The sequence below is a fragment of the Anopheles coustani genome, chromosome 3, assembly GCF_943734705.1.
Source record: "Anopheles coustani chromosome 3, idAnoCousDA_361_x.2, whole genome shotgun sequence".
In the NCBI taxonomy this organism is placed as follows: Eukaryota; Metazoa; Arthropoda; class Insecta; order Diptera; family Culicidae; genus Anopheles; species Anopheles coustani.
This window is the reverse complement of record NC_071288.1, coordinates 25145703-25163409: the sequence shown is the minus strand read 5'-3', so window position 1 is coordinate 25163409 and position 17707 is coordinate 25145703. Positions and strand designations below refer to the sequence as shown.

At 44.2% G+C, this 17707-nt stretch overlaps 1 protein-coding gene and 1 pseudogene across 1 annotated transcript in view; both read right to left on the bottom strand.

Moving 5' to 3' along the window:
* Window positions 1-4798: 4798 nt before the first annotated feature.
* LOC131258492 (uncharacterized) lies at window positions 4799-10471 on the bottom strand (annotated as a pseudogene).
* Window positions 10472-15420: 4949 nt separating this feature from the next.
* The window catches only part of LOC131258481 (protein couch potato-like), a 70553-nt gene continuing 68266 nt past the window's right edge, over window positions 15421-17707 (bottom strand). The window contains exons 4-5 of the mRNA XM_058259810.1: window positions 16851-16998; window positions 15421-15581 (exon numbers count right to left, since the gene is read on the bottom strand). Of these exons, the coding sequence (XP_058115793.1) occupies window positions 15421-15581; window positions 16851-16998 (309 nt within the window). The remainder of the gene's footprint in view (window positions 15582-16850; window positions 16999-17707) is intronic.

The window sequence follows — 17707 nt, the reverse complement described above, 5'->3', positions numbered from 1 at the left end:
ACATTCGAAAACAATTCGTTGCGTATTGTAGCTTAAAATTGTTTTCTCTTTTTCTTCTCGTTCGCGCCATAGTTCACACCATAGGTCATGTGCTGGTTTACTGCATGACGTTTTGCCTTTACCTTTGTTTGAATATAAATGTTTCATTCATCGATTCATTACAACGTTTTTGCTTAATTCACTATTCTAAAATGTTTCTGTTACTCACTTGTATCGTGTAGATTCAGTTTTGCTTCTACCATCATCCATTTGTGTGGTTTTCTTCTGTCGCTACCGTTGCATATGTTCTCCTTTTCTTCTCTTTCGTTTCTGGTATTTTGTTACATTTTCACATTTGTTTTGCATAGAGTTTTTCTTTTGTATCTGTTTACTTTTACTATGTATATTAACTTTCCTAATAAGAATCTTCCACCACCACCGCTCGGGTTGATAAGGTTTTCTCGTTCAAATATGATCGGGCACGAAATTGATATGTATGAATTGTTACATCTTTGTTTTTCATTTCTTTTGTATCGTTTAGCGTTTATCATATAACATATTCGTCTAGGGATTTTTTGTTTTACTTTATCATTATTTCATATTTTGTTCTCGCTTGCAGCTCAAGAACCCAGCAAAGCTCGTTCAACGCAGCTCGATTTTGTTATGTTTTGCAGCATTCCGTTTTGAAGGTTTTGTTTTTGTCTGGTTATTTTTGTGTCTGTAAACAGTTACCTTACGTTTCCCTTTCCGCTCTGTTCGTCAAGTTTGCTCTGTTTGGTTAGTGTGATGTGTTGTTCGTTGGCGATTTGGTTTTGTTCCGATTTTCTTCTTTCTAATTTGCTGATTAGTTACGCTCGTGGGTAACATCCTTCCAGTAACGATGTTTTGCTCACTTGAATTTCTGTCTAGTAGTAATTCTATTTTTGCTGTTTGCTTTTTAACACACTTCACAATAAGCGGGTTGGAAATATTCACGAAAACTGTCTCCATTAATGTGCCCATAAAACAACGAACGAATGTATGAATCTACGAATGCACGAATAATCTTATGCTGGTCACCTACATCACCTTCTCTCTCTCTCTCTCTCTCTTTCTCTCGTAAACTCAAACATCAACCCCCAACACGGCCAAAGAGTGGGGCCTCGAGGGGATCGAAAGAGATCCATTCTCGTACACTCACACATACAAACACACTCACACGTGACATCAACTACACGGGGGGTGAGTTCGTGACATCAACTACACGGAAATCGGTGAGTTTTCCGGTGCCGGCACGGCACGTTCGACTACCACCTACCCGTTTTGTATAATTTATTTTCGTTAAGTTTATGTTTGTGTGTTTCCTTTTGGTTACAATTAGTCACTAGCTTATCGGTAAAGGGGAGCGATAAGGTAAATTTTTTTTTTATTAACGGCTGCACTCAAACGTCAACAAATTAGGGGAGAAAAGCAAAAAACCTAGCGAGAGGTATAGTAAACAAACGTTAACGCCCCTATCATGAGAGAACTAAAGCTAGAGAAGGCATTTCGTGTTTGATTTTTATCGACACGCTGGACACGCAGCCGGGCCATAGGCAACGGGTGTCGCGGGAATCTAGGCGGGAAAGGTATGCCCAGCCCTGTATAGGGTTTTGTTTTTTTTTTATCATTTAAGGTATTAGCTATTCGTCTGCGCTTCCTGCTTGCCATTTCCTCTGTTGATACTTTACAGGTTCCCCTAGGCGGATTGTTAAGGTGCAAGGAAAGTTCCTGGCCGCATCTTTGCGTAAAGCCACACCAATAAGCGTTTAGCTTTCAGCGCGCCGGCGATCGCAAAGCGATGCTTGCCGAATCCGGACGCCCGCCGTAGGGTTGTGTGCCAGCACATAAACAAGTGATTATTGGTTTGATTAAATTCTGTAACAGTTTCGCACGAGCTTGCGGGTTCGTCGTCACCGAGGCGCTGCAGTTACTTCGCAAAGCGGCTCAAGCTGTCAACGGTGGACTCGCAAGCAACGGCCTCAAGAAAGGTCGTGGGCCGTAGGCAAATCCTCTCGTTCGTGTTTACCTTCCGACGGTCTTTTTTTTATCCATACCGCACAACGTGAAGGTTTCTTTTACTCTGCCTTATATTAAACTCAAACGACAGCAGAAACACACTACAAAGTACTGAACAAATGTCATAAGAAAACAGTTTAAACCTATATATTACTTTACTCGGGAAAAACACATCGCCGCTCTGGTTTACACGAGTAATACCAACAAAAAAATATGTGTTCATGTACGTGTATTTATATATGTATCAATGTTTACTTGTATGTAGAGTGAATGGATTTCTGCGATCGCTGCCATTTTTCACGTTATTTTTAGTTGCTTTAGTTTGGTTTTAGTAGCTCTCAAGCGGCTGCTTCGTACTTGCGTAGTTTTCCTTTGTTAAACCTTAGTTATCCAAATAAAAAGCTGATATGTATGTTTTTCATCATTAGTTCCCATGTTGACCAGTCCGAATCGAGAAGCACCGCCGGGTTGACGATCGTGAAGGAATCCCCGATTGATCGCGGGCCATTTCCGCCCCCTATCGGCGCTGCTTCTCATTGCTTACCGGACCCTGCGTACCCTTCGTTTACCCATTTCCGACCCTCTGTACTCCTTTTATCCTATCTTTCCCACTGTGAATTGGACCGAACCCGCGAGGATACAGATTGTCGGCTTGATACGGATCCCTCCACACCTCGATCCCGAGCTGTAACTACACGCATTGAATTGGACGGAATGATTATGCTCTCTCTCTCTCTTTTACTGCTTTCCTATGCCTGCTCGTGTTTTGACCGATCCTTACTACCCTCCGGGTTCCTGTGTCTGTGCCTGTCCTTTCGTCATCATCCCACGGTGGACTTAGCCAATTCTCATTCTTACTAAACCTGTTCCTGCATACCCCCACCCCCTACCTACGCTTCAAAACAACATCCTCCCCTCATCTTTCCTCACTACAAACCTCCCACTTTTCCCATTCCCTTTGAGGCTCCTCTACCTCCTCTACCTCATTCAGCTCGTGCCCTATTCTTCGTTTTTCACTAGTTCAATGGTTTCGTTAGAGCTTCTTCATTTTTTTTTTTTGGATTAATTGAATCAATTGCTTACGCGCTACCATTATGCTTAAGGGGGGGGATTTAAGATAATTTACTCATGCGCTCCGCTAAGGACAATCATAATTGTAATATAATAATAATAATAATAATAAAAAAGAACATCAAAGTTTCACTACTTATTGCTATGTGTTTTCTTTTGTTTCGTTTCTGTTTCTGCCCATTTATGTTTACGTTCCTCCACTGCAGCTACTGTTGTTGTCCGGTTGTCTTTTCTTTAGTACGTTTAGTGATATAGCTGTGTGTTGTATTGCTGCCATTTGGATCGTATTTGCGTTTACCCAGCCGATCGATCGGTCGGTCCGACGAGCGAAGCGTTCAAAAGCAGCGAACACCGTAGCTTCCACTCTTTGGTATTATAATTATATTCTTTCTTGGTTCATTAGTGTGTAACATCCATTTGTCGCGAGACAACAGATTGCAAGAAGTTTTCCCGCCCCATCGACAAGAACCGCTGGCCGCAGGAAATGCCTCCAGTGTGCGCTCTTTGGTTTTGCAAACAGAAGGGTAACTATTTCGGACAGTTTTACACCATTCGAAGCGGATCCGCTGCCAGTCGGTTGGATCGGGTAGATCGACAACGTATCGTTTGAAAGCAGAACAGCCTACTACAATGTCATCCTCCGAAAAGCTTCCTTTTTTCGTCCAAAACACTCACAGGACTTTTCCTTTTTCCTAACATTGGTATTTAACATATAAAACACACACTTCATGTTGAAAACTTGTAATTGAAACGATAGGCTAACATTAGGACTACGCTGGGCCCTGGCGCGCACTATTCGTTCGGCTCGATCCGATTGGCTCGAACCCTCGCATCTTCTGCGAGACCGTCGCATGCGTTTGTTTTTTCAACCAGCAAAGAAAGGCATTGGAACTTTACACAACAATCATACTCCTTTTTTGGGAAGGGCAACGGAAATGCTTCGGTGTATCTTCTTTTCCCAAACGTTTGCCCCCAATAAAACCATCGTCTACGGATTTGCTCGGCCCGGTGTTGTTTATAAAATGTTCTGTCTTTTGAAGTACCGTCAACCGGGGTACGGAACGGTTCACCGCCAACTCCGTTAAATATTTTTTTCCTCTTTAAAATTGCTCATCAACCTCCCACCGGTTAGCGCTAGCCCGGGTTTCCCTCTATCTCCTAGTAAATCCCATTTTCTTAAATGTCGATTCAAAATCTTGATATGCATGGATATTTTCATTTACAAAGTTTCGTCCGCTTCCGGGATGGTTTCGCTCGCTGGCGTAAAAGTGTGTCTTATTGCTCACGTGTTTACATGTTTCCTGGCCCGAAGGTGTGGCGTGTACGTACACTTTCCATACCCCTTACTCAGCAGCCCATAGAGGGGGACGTTGACCTAGCGTTCGGTTCTAGGTTTTTCGTTTCCGTTCGCGCTGGTTTTGTTCACGATGAAACCGTTATCGGCACGGCTTTTGCAATATTGACTTAGTTTTGTTCGCTTCTGTCGCCCTTACATGTTAAACTCTACGTTTCAAAACACATTCGTTTCCATCATGCTGGTAACGTTCTCTCTCGTTACCAGGTATATCTCTCCGTCGATGGTTGGAGTAAAACTGACGCTAAAAAGGTAAAACGAATGAACGGATGTCCCTTTCGGTGAACGAGTGGTAAAAAAAGGCTAGTAGAGAACGAGGGGGGAGAATTTCTCTATAGAGAACGTAAATGTTGGAAACTAGAAGATGGTGAGTAATGATCGCATCGGACCCGGGGGGTAAGGTTCGTTGTCCTTTTCGACCTCGCGCCTGTATTGATCGTTAGCAAAGCAGCTTTCCGCTTCCGACGCGATCACCACTCCACTGTTAGGGCACATTTTGGTAAAAAGTGATCAACTAGTATGCGTTAGTTTTTAGCGCGCGCAATACGTTCGCCACAATATTAGTTGTGCTCTGCTGCTGCAGCACAGGAGTAGCGAGTAGATTGTAATAAGTTTCCTCCAGCTTCCTGGTGGTTTTTGTTTTTTGTTTTGTTAAATGTTTGCATTAAGGTAGTAGTAATGGTAGTAAGTGGTAGTACTAATAGCTACAAACACGCCTAGCATCTGGTGCCGGTCCTATCCGGAATCTGCGCTTCTCATACGCTTCGTTTGTGTATGCGTTCCGACCCTTTTCCGCCAGCTCCGCCTCCCGTCTTTTCGATCGCTTATCACAGGGAAATCATATGGATTTTTCCAATCCAACCTTTTCCGCAGTTCGGTGCTTGAATTTTGCTTTAAATATCTCTGTACGTTTTTCTTCATGCCTCTGTTTGATGCTTTCCTCTTGCGTTACTTTACATGTCTTTGTCTTCGAGCGGATATTATTTGGTATGGTTTGATGCTTAGTATGAAGTTGTACACCGTTTAGGCGCGCGGATGGGCCACGGCGAACGTGAACAGCCCACCGTTCTGCCCCGCCAGCCCGCCCATCGATGTTGCCGGCCCAACGCCCATGCCCAGGGTACCTCGTGCACCTCCACCGGCCATAAGTGATGCCGATCCTGCCAGGCTGCCGTTGATGGTGGCGCCGGTGCACCCGATGCCGTTGCTGCCGTTACCGTTGTTGTTGTTGTTGTTGTTGATGTTGCCGCTGCCGCTGTTATGATGGTTCATGAAGGTGGTCGATACCGGCTGGATGTGCTGCGGTCAGGTTGTTGCTATTAGGTACGAGCTGAGATCGGTCCGCTCACTCTTCTTCCCCAAATGATGTTCCATTCTTGGCTCCATACCCGCCCCCCTGCGTTGCACCGGGAAAAGGGAAAGAGAGAAGAGAAGAGCACGGTTGCAAGTGGTAAGTGGGACGCAGGTAAGAAGAAATATCACGCCGAACCGACTAAACACTAATCACACTGGTACTGGTGTCTGTTTGTTTTTATTTTTTTGAGCACAATTCTGTTTTGCTTACAACTGACGGTCGGGGTTAAAATAATTTTCTGTTTTGCAAATAATCATAACCCTTGATTTGTATGGAACTAAATGGAAAAAACAAAAGTTTCAACGGTTACACTATCCAACTGAACACCGCGTCCGCTGGATTTTGGGCGAATCAACCCAAAACGTGTACGGATGGAGGCGCCTGGTCGCCCGTAAACATAACGACAAATTTTGCACAACCCCTAAAACCCATCGGGAATAACAACAAAAACAAAAGAAGAACTTTTTCAAATGTATTAAGGATGTGTTCAAATTTTCTTATCCACTATTTGTCCTCGATGTCGCCGTTAGGGGGTGCGCTCTATCGACCTTTACAAATCGGTTTCGATTTTCTGGGTGGCGAGTTTAGTTTAGTTCGGTTTTTGGTTTGTATGGGTTTTACTTTTTTAAATATCGTTTAATTTAAAATAAATTTACAATTCAAATATTTGTGCAGGTGCCTTGGGGTTCGCAAATTGAATCCGTATATCGTGCAGTGTGTGTGTTACGGGTACATCAATCAAACTCATTCAAACCGCAAACGTGGTGCAATCAAGTGGGTGGGTGAAGAAACGGAATATAACAATGCATCGTGTGTGTGTGTGTGAAAGTTCTAAGCAAATTTGGGTAAGCGATTAGTTATAAAGGGTGTTTCTGTGTGTGTGAATAGGTACATTTTTAAGTAGAGGTTCTGGGGTTTTGGTTGGGTATTGGGAGAAATTATGGTTTAGATGTTGGTTGCTGGTAGTTTAGCAGTCGCTTGGTCACAATTGAGTGATCATTTTTAATTTTAATTCCTAATTGTTCTTTAATGATCACTACGCAGTGATTCTCAAGCTGCCTCAAATGGCGTTTAAATATTGTGTATACTATCTTATCATCACATGAATCTTCTGAAGACTTCAGAGTAATCAAAATGGTTTAATAATATTTCTACGTACCAAAATTCATTAAAAAAATGTTGGAATGGATGGAAGTTCAGTTTAAGCTAAACAAGAACAAATTTCATATTTTCTATACCGCACTGTTGGGGAAAGATAACTCCTGATGGTTGACTTTATCCTTTGAATTTCATCCTTTTTCAGTTGTATTGAACTTTAAAGTCTTTCAATTGACTTCCATACATTTCAAATTACAAAAAAGCATACCATAAAATCACTGATTTTAGACAATAAGTAACATAAACCTTGAGTGGCTTGATCGCATTTTATGTTTTGGTATTTCATGAAAAAAAAAAACTACAGCAACCAACACCAACAAACCGAACAGGACACAAAAGGATGGAAGGTGGGGCAGTGTGGGGGGGTTCGGGAAAAAACATACTTCTCTCTGCTGCGCGTGATTCTGTGCGTAGAACTGGTGCGACGGTATGTCCGCGGCCATCTTCGACTTGGCGAACTCGATGCGCATAGCGCCGCGGTCGGACGAGAGCAGAAACTTGCCCTGCAGGGCGGCCATCGCCGCCGCCGCACTGACCACGTCCTTAAACTCTACGAACGCCACCGGCACGGCCCCGCCCGTCGCCACCCCGTTCGCGAGCGCACCCCCATTGGGGTGGTGGGGTTGGGGCTGCAGGTGAAGGTGGATACCGTGGCCGTTGGGGGCAATAGTGGAGCTGGTGGTGAGTGCAGAACCGTTGGTGGTGGTGGACAGGTTGTGGTGGTTGGTGCAGTGGCGGTAGGCACCGTTGATGTTGTTGCTGTTGTTGTTGTTGTTGGTGTGGTTGTGGCCATTCAAGCCATTGGCGGCACTAACACCAACACTAGCGGCGGCGGCGGCGGCGGCAGCAGCAGCAGCAGCAGCGGCGGTGGCGGCGTTTGCAGCGGAACCCTTAGTGTGCAAACGAAGGCGACAGAAGCCAGGCAGACTGTGGGTGGTGGGGTGGGTGGTTTTGTTGTTGGTTTTATTTTTTTTTTTGGTGGAGGTGCATTATATTTTATTGGAGGTTGTTGAATTATTTTGGTTTTTTGTTTTCCATTCACAAGAATATGCAATCATAGGGCACAATCAAATCGGGGAGAAATCAAACAAGGCAAGGGGGGGGGGAGGTGGGTTTAAATTTGGTTCGTGGAGCATTGGCAATAAACAAATTTTGAAACAGGGCATTCACGCGACGATTCGGTCGGTGGGGTGGTGGTGGTGGGGTTTCGTTGTTGCAAACATTTTTGGGTACAAATCGCAGACAAAGGGTAACAAAGGAAGTAAGTGTTAGAAACGGTGCATAATTTTAAAGATAATCATTGTAACATTCATACGGAGACGGGGTGGGTCTGGCATTAGTAGTACGTGGTCTTAAATAACGGTATCCATCGATACAAATGTAAAGTGTGAAGGTGAGCGGAAGGTGGAAGAGGAAATAAAAATAATGGGAAACAAAAAACAAAAAAACAGTATAATAAAGACAAAACCGACCGAAGAGACCGATGGAAAGGCAAAGTGACGGAAAGAAAAATGAGAAAGAGAAAGAGAGAGAAGAGATAGAAAAAGAGAGAGAGAGAGAAAGAGAGAAAGATTGTTTGTGTATCGGTGATTTGTTTTTTAAAAGTAAGTTGGTATACCAAACAAATGTACTAAAAGAAAATAACGAACAAGGATGCATTCCGAAACCAACAAAACGCAACGGTTTACTTCATTCATTTAGTGTTAGAATGGAGAAAGGGTGATGCTGTGACTATGAAAGAACAGGATTGCTGTTGTTAAACTAACGAGCAAGGGGGAATCATGTAACAAATGGTGAAAAACGGGAAGGCAAAAGTTTGGTTGATTTTTGCTTAAACTGTTCATCAACGTGTTGGTGGGTGTAGCAACATTATTTTGGTGACGAAAAGGGGATGCAGTGTTGCTGGGACAATAGATTAGTAAACATGGTAACATGGTGCAGCTGTATAACGAATTGCGTTTGGTTATAAATATATGTGTGTTGGTATTTGTTGTTTAACTACAGTTTTTTTTAATGGTTCAGTTTAGTTTAATTGACAGTGAGAATATTTATGTCACGATGTTGGGGTTTTGCTTCTTGAAGCTGAACTGGGTGGAAAAATTGAGTTAAACACAAAAGAGTGGGATAGTGTTTTATTTTCAATTTCCCATCAGTGCCACCCCAAACGTTTGAAAGAGACTTTTGCATTATAGATAAAAAACGAAACAAAAGTATTCTTTTAAGTTGATAGTTCATCATTCATAATATTGAGGACAAACAAAGGGATGTTTGACATGTCGCTGACCCGAAATATAAATATATTTTTCGTTGATGTCGTGCCATAAGTTATTTTTCCCCCCACATTTTCAACCTGTTGTGTGATCGCGTGTCGGAATGCAATAAAACATATTGCAAAAGATGGCTCGCTAAAATTTGGGTCTTGCCATAGATTTCCTTTGGAAGTTATTGAATGCGGGGACTATTATGTTTCAATGTTCCAAACAGAATAATCGTTTAAACCGGGTCGATATCGCATACGCCGGCAAAAGCAAAAAACGTGCTCTCGTTCGGACGCATTTCTGGACGGTCTCGACGGAGCAAGACAATTCCGATTGCGATCGGGTGGAAAAACAAAGTTATAAATTAAACCGACAAATAACGTCACGATCCACGGGCGAAGCGTCCAGGGAACCGCCGTGCGAGGAATCTCCAGAAAAGGATGGGGTGAGAAAGACAAGTGGGAGTTGCCTTTTTTTTGTTAAAATAAGTTTCTAATAGACTTTGAGACTAATGGGGATTTTTTTCCGTCGCTTTCCCCGACAGGCGGGCTTATCGGCAGCGGAAAATGCTTCCGCCGGTTAGCGAAATTGACAACAAGAACCCCACCCGGGCCGGGGCGTGTGTGTGGCACTATTGATCGCAAAATAGCACAGGAAAGAAGAATAGTTGTGGTCTGGGAGGGAAATAATTAAATCTAACATCAAGCCGAAACCAATTTGAGAAAGGAAAGGACTGACTGAAGTTGTTTGCAGATAAATTGTACACGGCTAGGTTCGGTTAGGGGTAGGTCAGGCGGCTCTCAAATTGGAGGTGGGAAAACCAAGTTTTATTGGAGTGGAACAAGGAACACTGGGTCGGTCGGGTTTAGATGTCGGGAAACCGTGGGAAAGTTTTAACACGCCAACTCCAACGTGGTTGTGTTCCGGTATGTCAAGGGGAAAGGAATTATAAACTAAAAATCAAACAAGTTGAGTTGAGACATAAAAAAGTAGAGGTTGGAGGAGAGATAGAGAAAGAGAGAGACAGAGAGAGATCGGGAGGAAAGAGCGCGCGAAGAAGACTCACCTAGCGAAAATTTCTTTCAGCTCATGCTCGGAGACAAACTGTCCCAGATTGGCAACGAACAGTGTCGAGCAGGGAGCATTGGCGGCTAGCGGCGGGTTCGGCGGCTGATTGCCGCCGGCAGTGTTGCCAACCGGACTGGCCAGGGCCGGACTGGGCAAAAAGTGGTTCGCTGGCAGGCCGGCGGACACATGCATCGATGCTGGATGTATTGCTGATGGATGCGGCATTTGAATTTGCTGCTAGAAGTAAAACGGTAAACATAAGAAGGATAGAGAGTGTCAGACAGACGGTCAAAGAGGAGGCACGTTGGTGGCGTTAAAGTAGCAACTAGATGGAGAATCTGAGAGGCAGACAAGGGGAAATGTAGGGAGATAAGAAAATATCACAGTCTCTGATACCAAAAGAAAGTGGAAGAATGTCAGAAAACGTGTTTTAAAATGTCATCTCAATGGGTATCACTTCAAAAGGGAGACATAAATACGGCAAGTAAGTAAGACGCACAAGAAACTCCCAACCACGCGTCTAATACCCTTTACTAATGATAATACACATGTCTTCGTTTAGATTACCGCTGCTTCAACAGACGACCCGTAAAGGGATGCATTATTAGTTCTTCGATATCGTAACGACACCTCGTGAGGATAACTTTATCTTGCCTTTTGCGAAGCCCAACGTAGGTGAGTAAACTATTTTAGCAAACGCGTGTAAACTGGGCCAAAGTTTCACCAAAGCCCGGATAGCTTTCGGCGAGGAAGTAGGGACTCTTTCCGAACTTTCGGTAACGGGAAAAACTATGAATTACAACAGCGCTTCCCCGAAAACCATGGACGAAAGGAGATGTGTGTAGAAAATATCGGGGATGGAGTGCAACTTTTAATTAAAACTTCATTATTATGCAAATGAGTCAAATTTACGGTTCATTGCAGTGGTTTGCCGAAAGCGCAGTTCCCGGTTCCGTTGGCCCCTTTGCTCGCACCACTTCGATGTGGATAGTAAGTGTCGAAAGTACCGAAAGAAACTTGTGAAAGGATCAAGTAAAAAGCTCCCTACCGTTTGAAGACAGGAGGAAAATAAAAAAGAAAACCGCTCCAGAAGCTGTACGACAAACAAGCGAATACCTCGGTCTAGGGGTGGACAGATGATGCAGGGAGGATAGGGTACGCGGAAAAATAAAACGAATTTCCCTTTACACCCTCGCTCTTCATGGCTGGACGCGGGGTTTCGTTTAGGTTTTTTTTTTTGGAAAATTTAATTTCCCTTCACCGATTAAGCCGAATCTTATCGAGCGACATCGCATCGGTTTAACGATCGGTTTCGGGCTGAGAACCACCCCAAAGCCAAATGACAATGGGTGAAGGGAGGGGAGGGGTGAAAAAAATCCTTTGGCATTTTCTTCTCGTTTTCGGACCTGGCTTTTTTCTCTCCTTTGTTTCGGGACGCCAGTTTTGATGCTCATCTCGTTCGACAAGCTGCTTAGCAAACAACAAACGAATCATAAAATCTGTCATCGAATCCGGTCCGATAGGTTGGAGTTGGGGTGGGAGCGGTTTCTAATGCGGATTAGGGACCAAAGTTGTTCATTGGTTTTGCCCCACGATCCTTCGGTCGGTGGGAAAACGGGAAAAGTGTGTAGCTCCGCGCGGGGATGGAAGAAAATCTGCTTAACGCGGAAGGTCCTGCAGGATCGTTCCCTTTTTTCCCGGACGAAGGCAGCGAGCTACCATCCACCACAGGCCGGGAGGTCACCGGCACTTTTCACTGCCTTCACCGACGACGGGTGAACTAATCTCGAGGTCGAGGTAGTTCGAAAAGTTTCCATTCGTCGCTTCTTTTCCACCGACGATGTTGGGTCACGGTTTGGTCCATTTTTTCTTCTTCGGTGACGGAAAAGTCGAACTCTTGCTCATCTGTGCCTCTCACCGATTTCGATGGGAAAAGTTTGGCCCGGAGGGGGGTTTTGCTTTCGGGCCTGAATCGGGAAGTTATTAATTGCAAGGCAATCTTTATGCGACACCTGCGGATGAGACCGGTCGAGTTGACCGAAAGTGCAAACGAATTTAACACTGCCGAGGATTTTCCTGCAGTGATTGAAAGTGTCACAATCCGGGACGTGAGCCGGCACTTCAACCCGGCCGGTGGGGATTAAAATTAGTTGATCCAATGAGCCTGTCGGCTTAGTACGTACTAAGCGGCGTTCGAGTAGGTTGCAGCAGCAAAAGGTAGATTGCTTTTCGTTTCCGTGCAATATGATGCAGTATCGAACGAACAGGAAAAGCTTCATTATGCTGGTAATATGTGTACTTATTTGACGGTTAGATTTTTCTTTTCAACTCAACATCTGCGCCCCGAAGAAAGTCACACACTTTTTAAAAAACATAGCAAGAACATGATTATGTTCGTTTGAATTTAAATTTGCATTTCATTCATTTCATTTCCTGCTCAGCAAAGAAAATCCAACTCTAACTGGTCGAGTGCAAGATGAAACTATTCTCCGCTCCGAGCAGGTTTGAAAATGTTACAAAAAATCAAGTATTTAATCTCGTTGGTTGAAACAGGTCAGAAAGGGGAAGAAAACGCAGACGAACGATGGAGAAAATTGGTTTCGTCCAGTTTCGACCAAGACGCCCGGGTTAAAATAATGAAAACATTAAAAAACAAAACCCCGCAAGAAACAAGCGAAGACCGTGCAAACAATTCATCAGCAAACATGACCAGTTTTCCGCACCGGCCGAAGGCTCCCGCGGGAGCTGCGGGAAAACTTCCTAAGACCCGACAGCGACCCCGAGAGGAAGGCGCAGAATAAAAGCTCAATGGAATACTTTGTTGCTTTTCATCTGAAACGTAAATAAAACCGTGTGGTTTGTTTTTTTCTCTCTCTCCTCATTTTTCCACAGGAGTTGTTTAATTTTCTCATGATCGCCCAACAACGGATCGAGGGGCGTGGGTAGGAGGAGGGGGAGGGGAGAGGGGTTTGGCCGCGGAAAAAGGTGAAGCCTGTTCTCAGGTCGACGCATTTGCGCCAGAAGCGGGGAGGCAAAAACCAATTGCGGGCATTGTGGGGGTATGGTATGAAAATCGGGGCCACTGTTTTCACCTTTCACGGTGGGTGGGGGGAGGGAGGAAAAGTTTCTTTTGTTCACCTGCCGGATGAGGTTCTCGGTGCCCCACCGCAATTTTCTTGCTACAAAAACTCGAGCCGTCTTTTCGTTCGTTTTTCTTTATGACTCCTTGCAAGAGGGAGAGTTCAAAAGGAACGGAAAATACAATGGGCATTCATATTCTTGGGCGAGTAGAAGCAGAACGGAATTCTTAGCGAGGTTTTCCACGAGCTCCCGGTTGGGTGAAGAATTTGAAAATGGTGGAGAGAAACGGAGCCGATCTTTTCATTTATCAAGAATTTTGAGGCAATGCGGTGAAACGTTTCGTTTGCAGCTCGATTTGATAAGCACCCTCTGAGAAGCCGGATGGAAATCCCCGGAGCCTGGTTAATCATGCGTGATATTCCCATAAATTATCTCAATGTCGTCCGAACACGGTTTGCGTTGAGAATGCGAAACAATTGCACGATTTTTCCATTGGAAATCGGCGCTTTTATTTCGGCTCGTTTATACCCTTCACTCGATTTTTTCACTCAGGTCAATAAAAGATCCCCAGAAACCGTATTTAATGCAGTTGACATACGTTAAAATGTGTGCTACAGTAGCGTAAAACCATCGGATGCACAAATCACAATTAAAATGCTTCCAAAGCATCCGCAGAAATGTTACGTACTAACAAGCGAGCTCGCGTTCCTAACCGGTTTCTGCCTTGTGGCAGAGACTTCTTATTATTTCACCCAAGTTTACCAAGCGCCATGCAACAAAGGCGTGTGGTAGTTAGAAAAATGTGTTCCCCTGCAGACGGTTTTCCAAGGTATTTTTTTTCAATTTAAAAAAAAATAAAAGTGCGCTGTTAAGAGCTGGAAAGAGTTGAGAACAAAAAACGAGGATGCAAAATACCTCCGAAGCCCCGGATTTAGCTGGATGGACAGCCCGGACGCCGTATTAACAGTCCGGTCAAGTGGGTTCATTATTTCCTATCCGCGGGGTTAGAAGCACCAGACTTCTTGCACAAACTAAGGCGAAGCAAACCATGCCTAAGGCAAACCGGGAAGGGAGGGAAATGGGTAGGTAAGGGGTAAGCATCACATAAAAAATCCCTACGCCCGAGGGACACATAGGAAGACACATTTCCAACCGGGCGAAAAGGACAATGTAGCGAAGAAGTTGCAGTTGCATGTCAGGTCGGTCGGTTGGTTCGGATCCTACTCGGAATGGGAAGCTGCCGGGGTCGATGTTTCCGGGCTGACAGGGAACATGTACCCGGTACAGTGTAACAACGTAGTCCCCCCCCGTGGGTGAATGTTATGTAAATAATGCACGAAAAGTGTAACGGGGGGTTTTTTTCACCCCCCCGAATGGAGAATGGTGCATCGGTACGATGGTGCAAGGAAAAGCCGGGATGATGCAAACCGCACTTCTTATCACAATCCGAGCGTCGTACCAAAGAGACGGGTTGAGGGTTAAAAACAAGACATACGGAGACTCTTTTACTTCAGTTAAGTTCCTCAAAAGAGTGGTACGTCCGTTCGACGGTTAGAGGAGTGTGTGATGTAGCAACAAATCGTGTCAATCGACCGGATGAACTGAACCATCTGAAAGCCAATTCGGATCCCTTTGGGACACTCAGTAGGGATGCAGTTAATGCAAAATGCAATGTACAAAGCTTCATAGCAGGCAGTTCCGGTCAATTCTAAGATGTGACAGACTAATTTCAACAGGGACTACTTGTGATGATGGTTCCATCCAGTTGGTCGAATCTTTTTTGAAGCACTTTGTCAATATACAAACGCAACTGCGCTGCAGGTCGTAAGGGCGAGAACATTTTTACAAGCAGGTGAAGTATTGTCCGACGGAGATGACACATTTGTGAGCGGACAGAACCCGGTGCGGAGTGATGGAAAAAAACGGGGGATCGGTGAAGCTTGATAGAATGAGGAGGGAGATAGAAACAAAAAAGCGGACAACAACAAATGCAACGCTTGATGCGTACTACTTACTTGGTGCATGGGCTGCTGCTGCTCGAGGACTTTGTCCGTATTTAGTCAGAGGTAGGACCGGACCGGCACCTGGGGATGCAGGGCCGGATGGACGAGCGTGGCGTGCTGCAGGGCGGCTGCACTCGGCAGCTCAGCGGCCGCCGCCGAGAAGGCTAGCGGGTGATGCCATAGTTCCGGGCCGCCAGGAAAAAACGGAGTACCTAAGTCTGACAGGAAGACTAAGTTAGAGAACTCAATGATGGGTAACTTTTTGGGGGCTCGTTGGGTTGGTTTTATCTTTAGTAAAAGGTGGGCGGAGGAAATAAAAATTGGTTATTGGTTTTCGTTTTCGCTCTCTCTATCGAATACTATCCACGGTCGAGTACGGTTACAGAACCAGTCGATGGAGCTGTGATGGAGTGCAATACCTATTCGTTTACTGAACTAGCGCTACGTAAGATACGTCTCTCTTCTATCGTATAGAAAATATTCCATAACATCTAAAATTCGTGTTTGAGTTTTCTTGTTTTAAAACATTCTTCTTGCACAAATCGTGCATCATTTGCGCTATTGGTTCATTCGGTTCTAACACACACACACACAGACAGACAATCACGCATACACGCACGCTACAAGGATGCACTCCTTACAGGTGCCGATGATTTATGCTATCTCTCTACCGTTCGTTGTATGCGTGTGTGTGTGTGTATCAGGGTGCTTTTTTTTTTGGTCGGTGGTTGCTTGGTGCACGCGCGTGTCTGGTTGTATTGGTGTACGTGGGTAGCAGCACGCCTGGTGCCATAGAGATGGTGGACACTTGCGGTTGCGGTTGGCATTACGGGTGCTGCAGTTACGAGCAGTTTCGATTGGGAAATCGCGAGTACTGGTGTGTGTGTTACCTGGGAAACTTGTTCCGTGCGCATTTATTAACCTATTTAGAAAACGAAATACTACAGTTTTTGAACCAGTAAAATATACAGTGTACATAACGTTGCCGTAAATGATAATGAAGCTTGAAGGATGCTACGATACTTTGGTGCACTGAGATTGGCATCGGAAGGACCCGCGCCGTATAAGAGCCATATTGATGGGGACTTTTTCTTTTCGTTCGAAACTTTCATATACATATTTCGGGGGGAAACTTCTTTCAAAGCGCTAAAATAAACAAAAATTCATCAAAATCCTCGAAATCAAAAAATTCTATGAAAAACAATGCTCACAAACCTAACGTGGAGCAAAGAAAGATGATTCGATTGTTGGAACATAAAAATCGAGCGAAATCTAACGAAGACCACTTGGATCCGAAAGATTCGTAAAGTGTAAAACAAGGACACTGTGCCGCCGCATCGGTCTTCCAGTTCCGACGCTGGTGAATGGTGTAATTCTCGTGACGCGAGGTGAGCTTTCCGTTCAAAAAAAGGGGGAGGAGCACTAGAGGATTTCGGTGGCGCGGGGGGTAGAAAATGGTAACGAAAAGAAAAACAAAAAATACTTACGTCCAGCAGTAAGTGGGTGCATCAATGCAGGATGTGCAGCTGTGGCCGCTGTATTAGGTTGTGGTTTTGGTTTGCTGACTTTAGTGTTACTCTTGGCGAATTCCAAGCGTATTGTTTGGGGCATATCGGGATCGAAGCGTACACCTTGCTGCAAGATTTATATTGTTTTTTGTTTTTGTATCGTGGGGATTTTTGTTTTCAATGATGTTGCATTTCGTTCGGTTCATTCAATCGTGTAATTATTGCATACAATAAAAAAGAAACAAATACGTCCAAAATTTGATTTCGATCGGAACGCAAATGGTGGCATTTTCAGTGATTTTTGTTTTGTAGTGCATTTCGGTGGGGTTTGTTTGGTTTCGAATGATGGTGAAATAGGAATGCCATTTTACAAATTCACAAATGCAAGTTCGATTTACACGACGATTGACGTCACGGAATACAGTGGGGTTGGGGGAGTGGAGGGGTAAATAGAAGTAGGAAGAGAAAGAGAGAAAAAAGAGAGACGGAAAAAGAGTGGAGAAAAGAAGTACAAGATAATTCATGAATCAGTAAAACACGTTCATTGGGATTGATATGCAAAAATGAGGCTGCCTGTTTTAGTTTCTTGTGGTTAGATATCAAACATGATAAAGAGTTTTTAGAGAAACCACAAGTTGTAGTAACAAAAACGCCAATTATTGAATATTAATAAACGACAGGATAAGGTTAATTACTCTGCGAGACACGGGAAAGAAGAGTTAGTGAAAGAAATGCTTTAAGATTGCTTAAGGGGGAGAAGGTAAAGTTTAATTTAATATTTGCCTAAGGAGGAACATGACCTAGTTTAGATATCGCATCAAAATTCAAAACAGTTA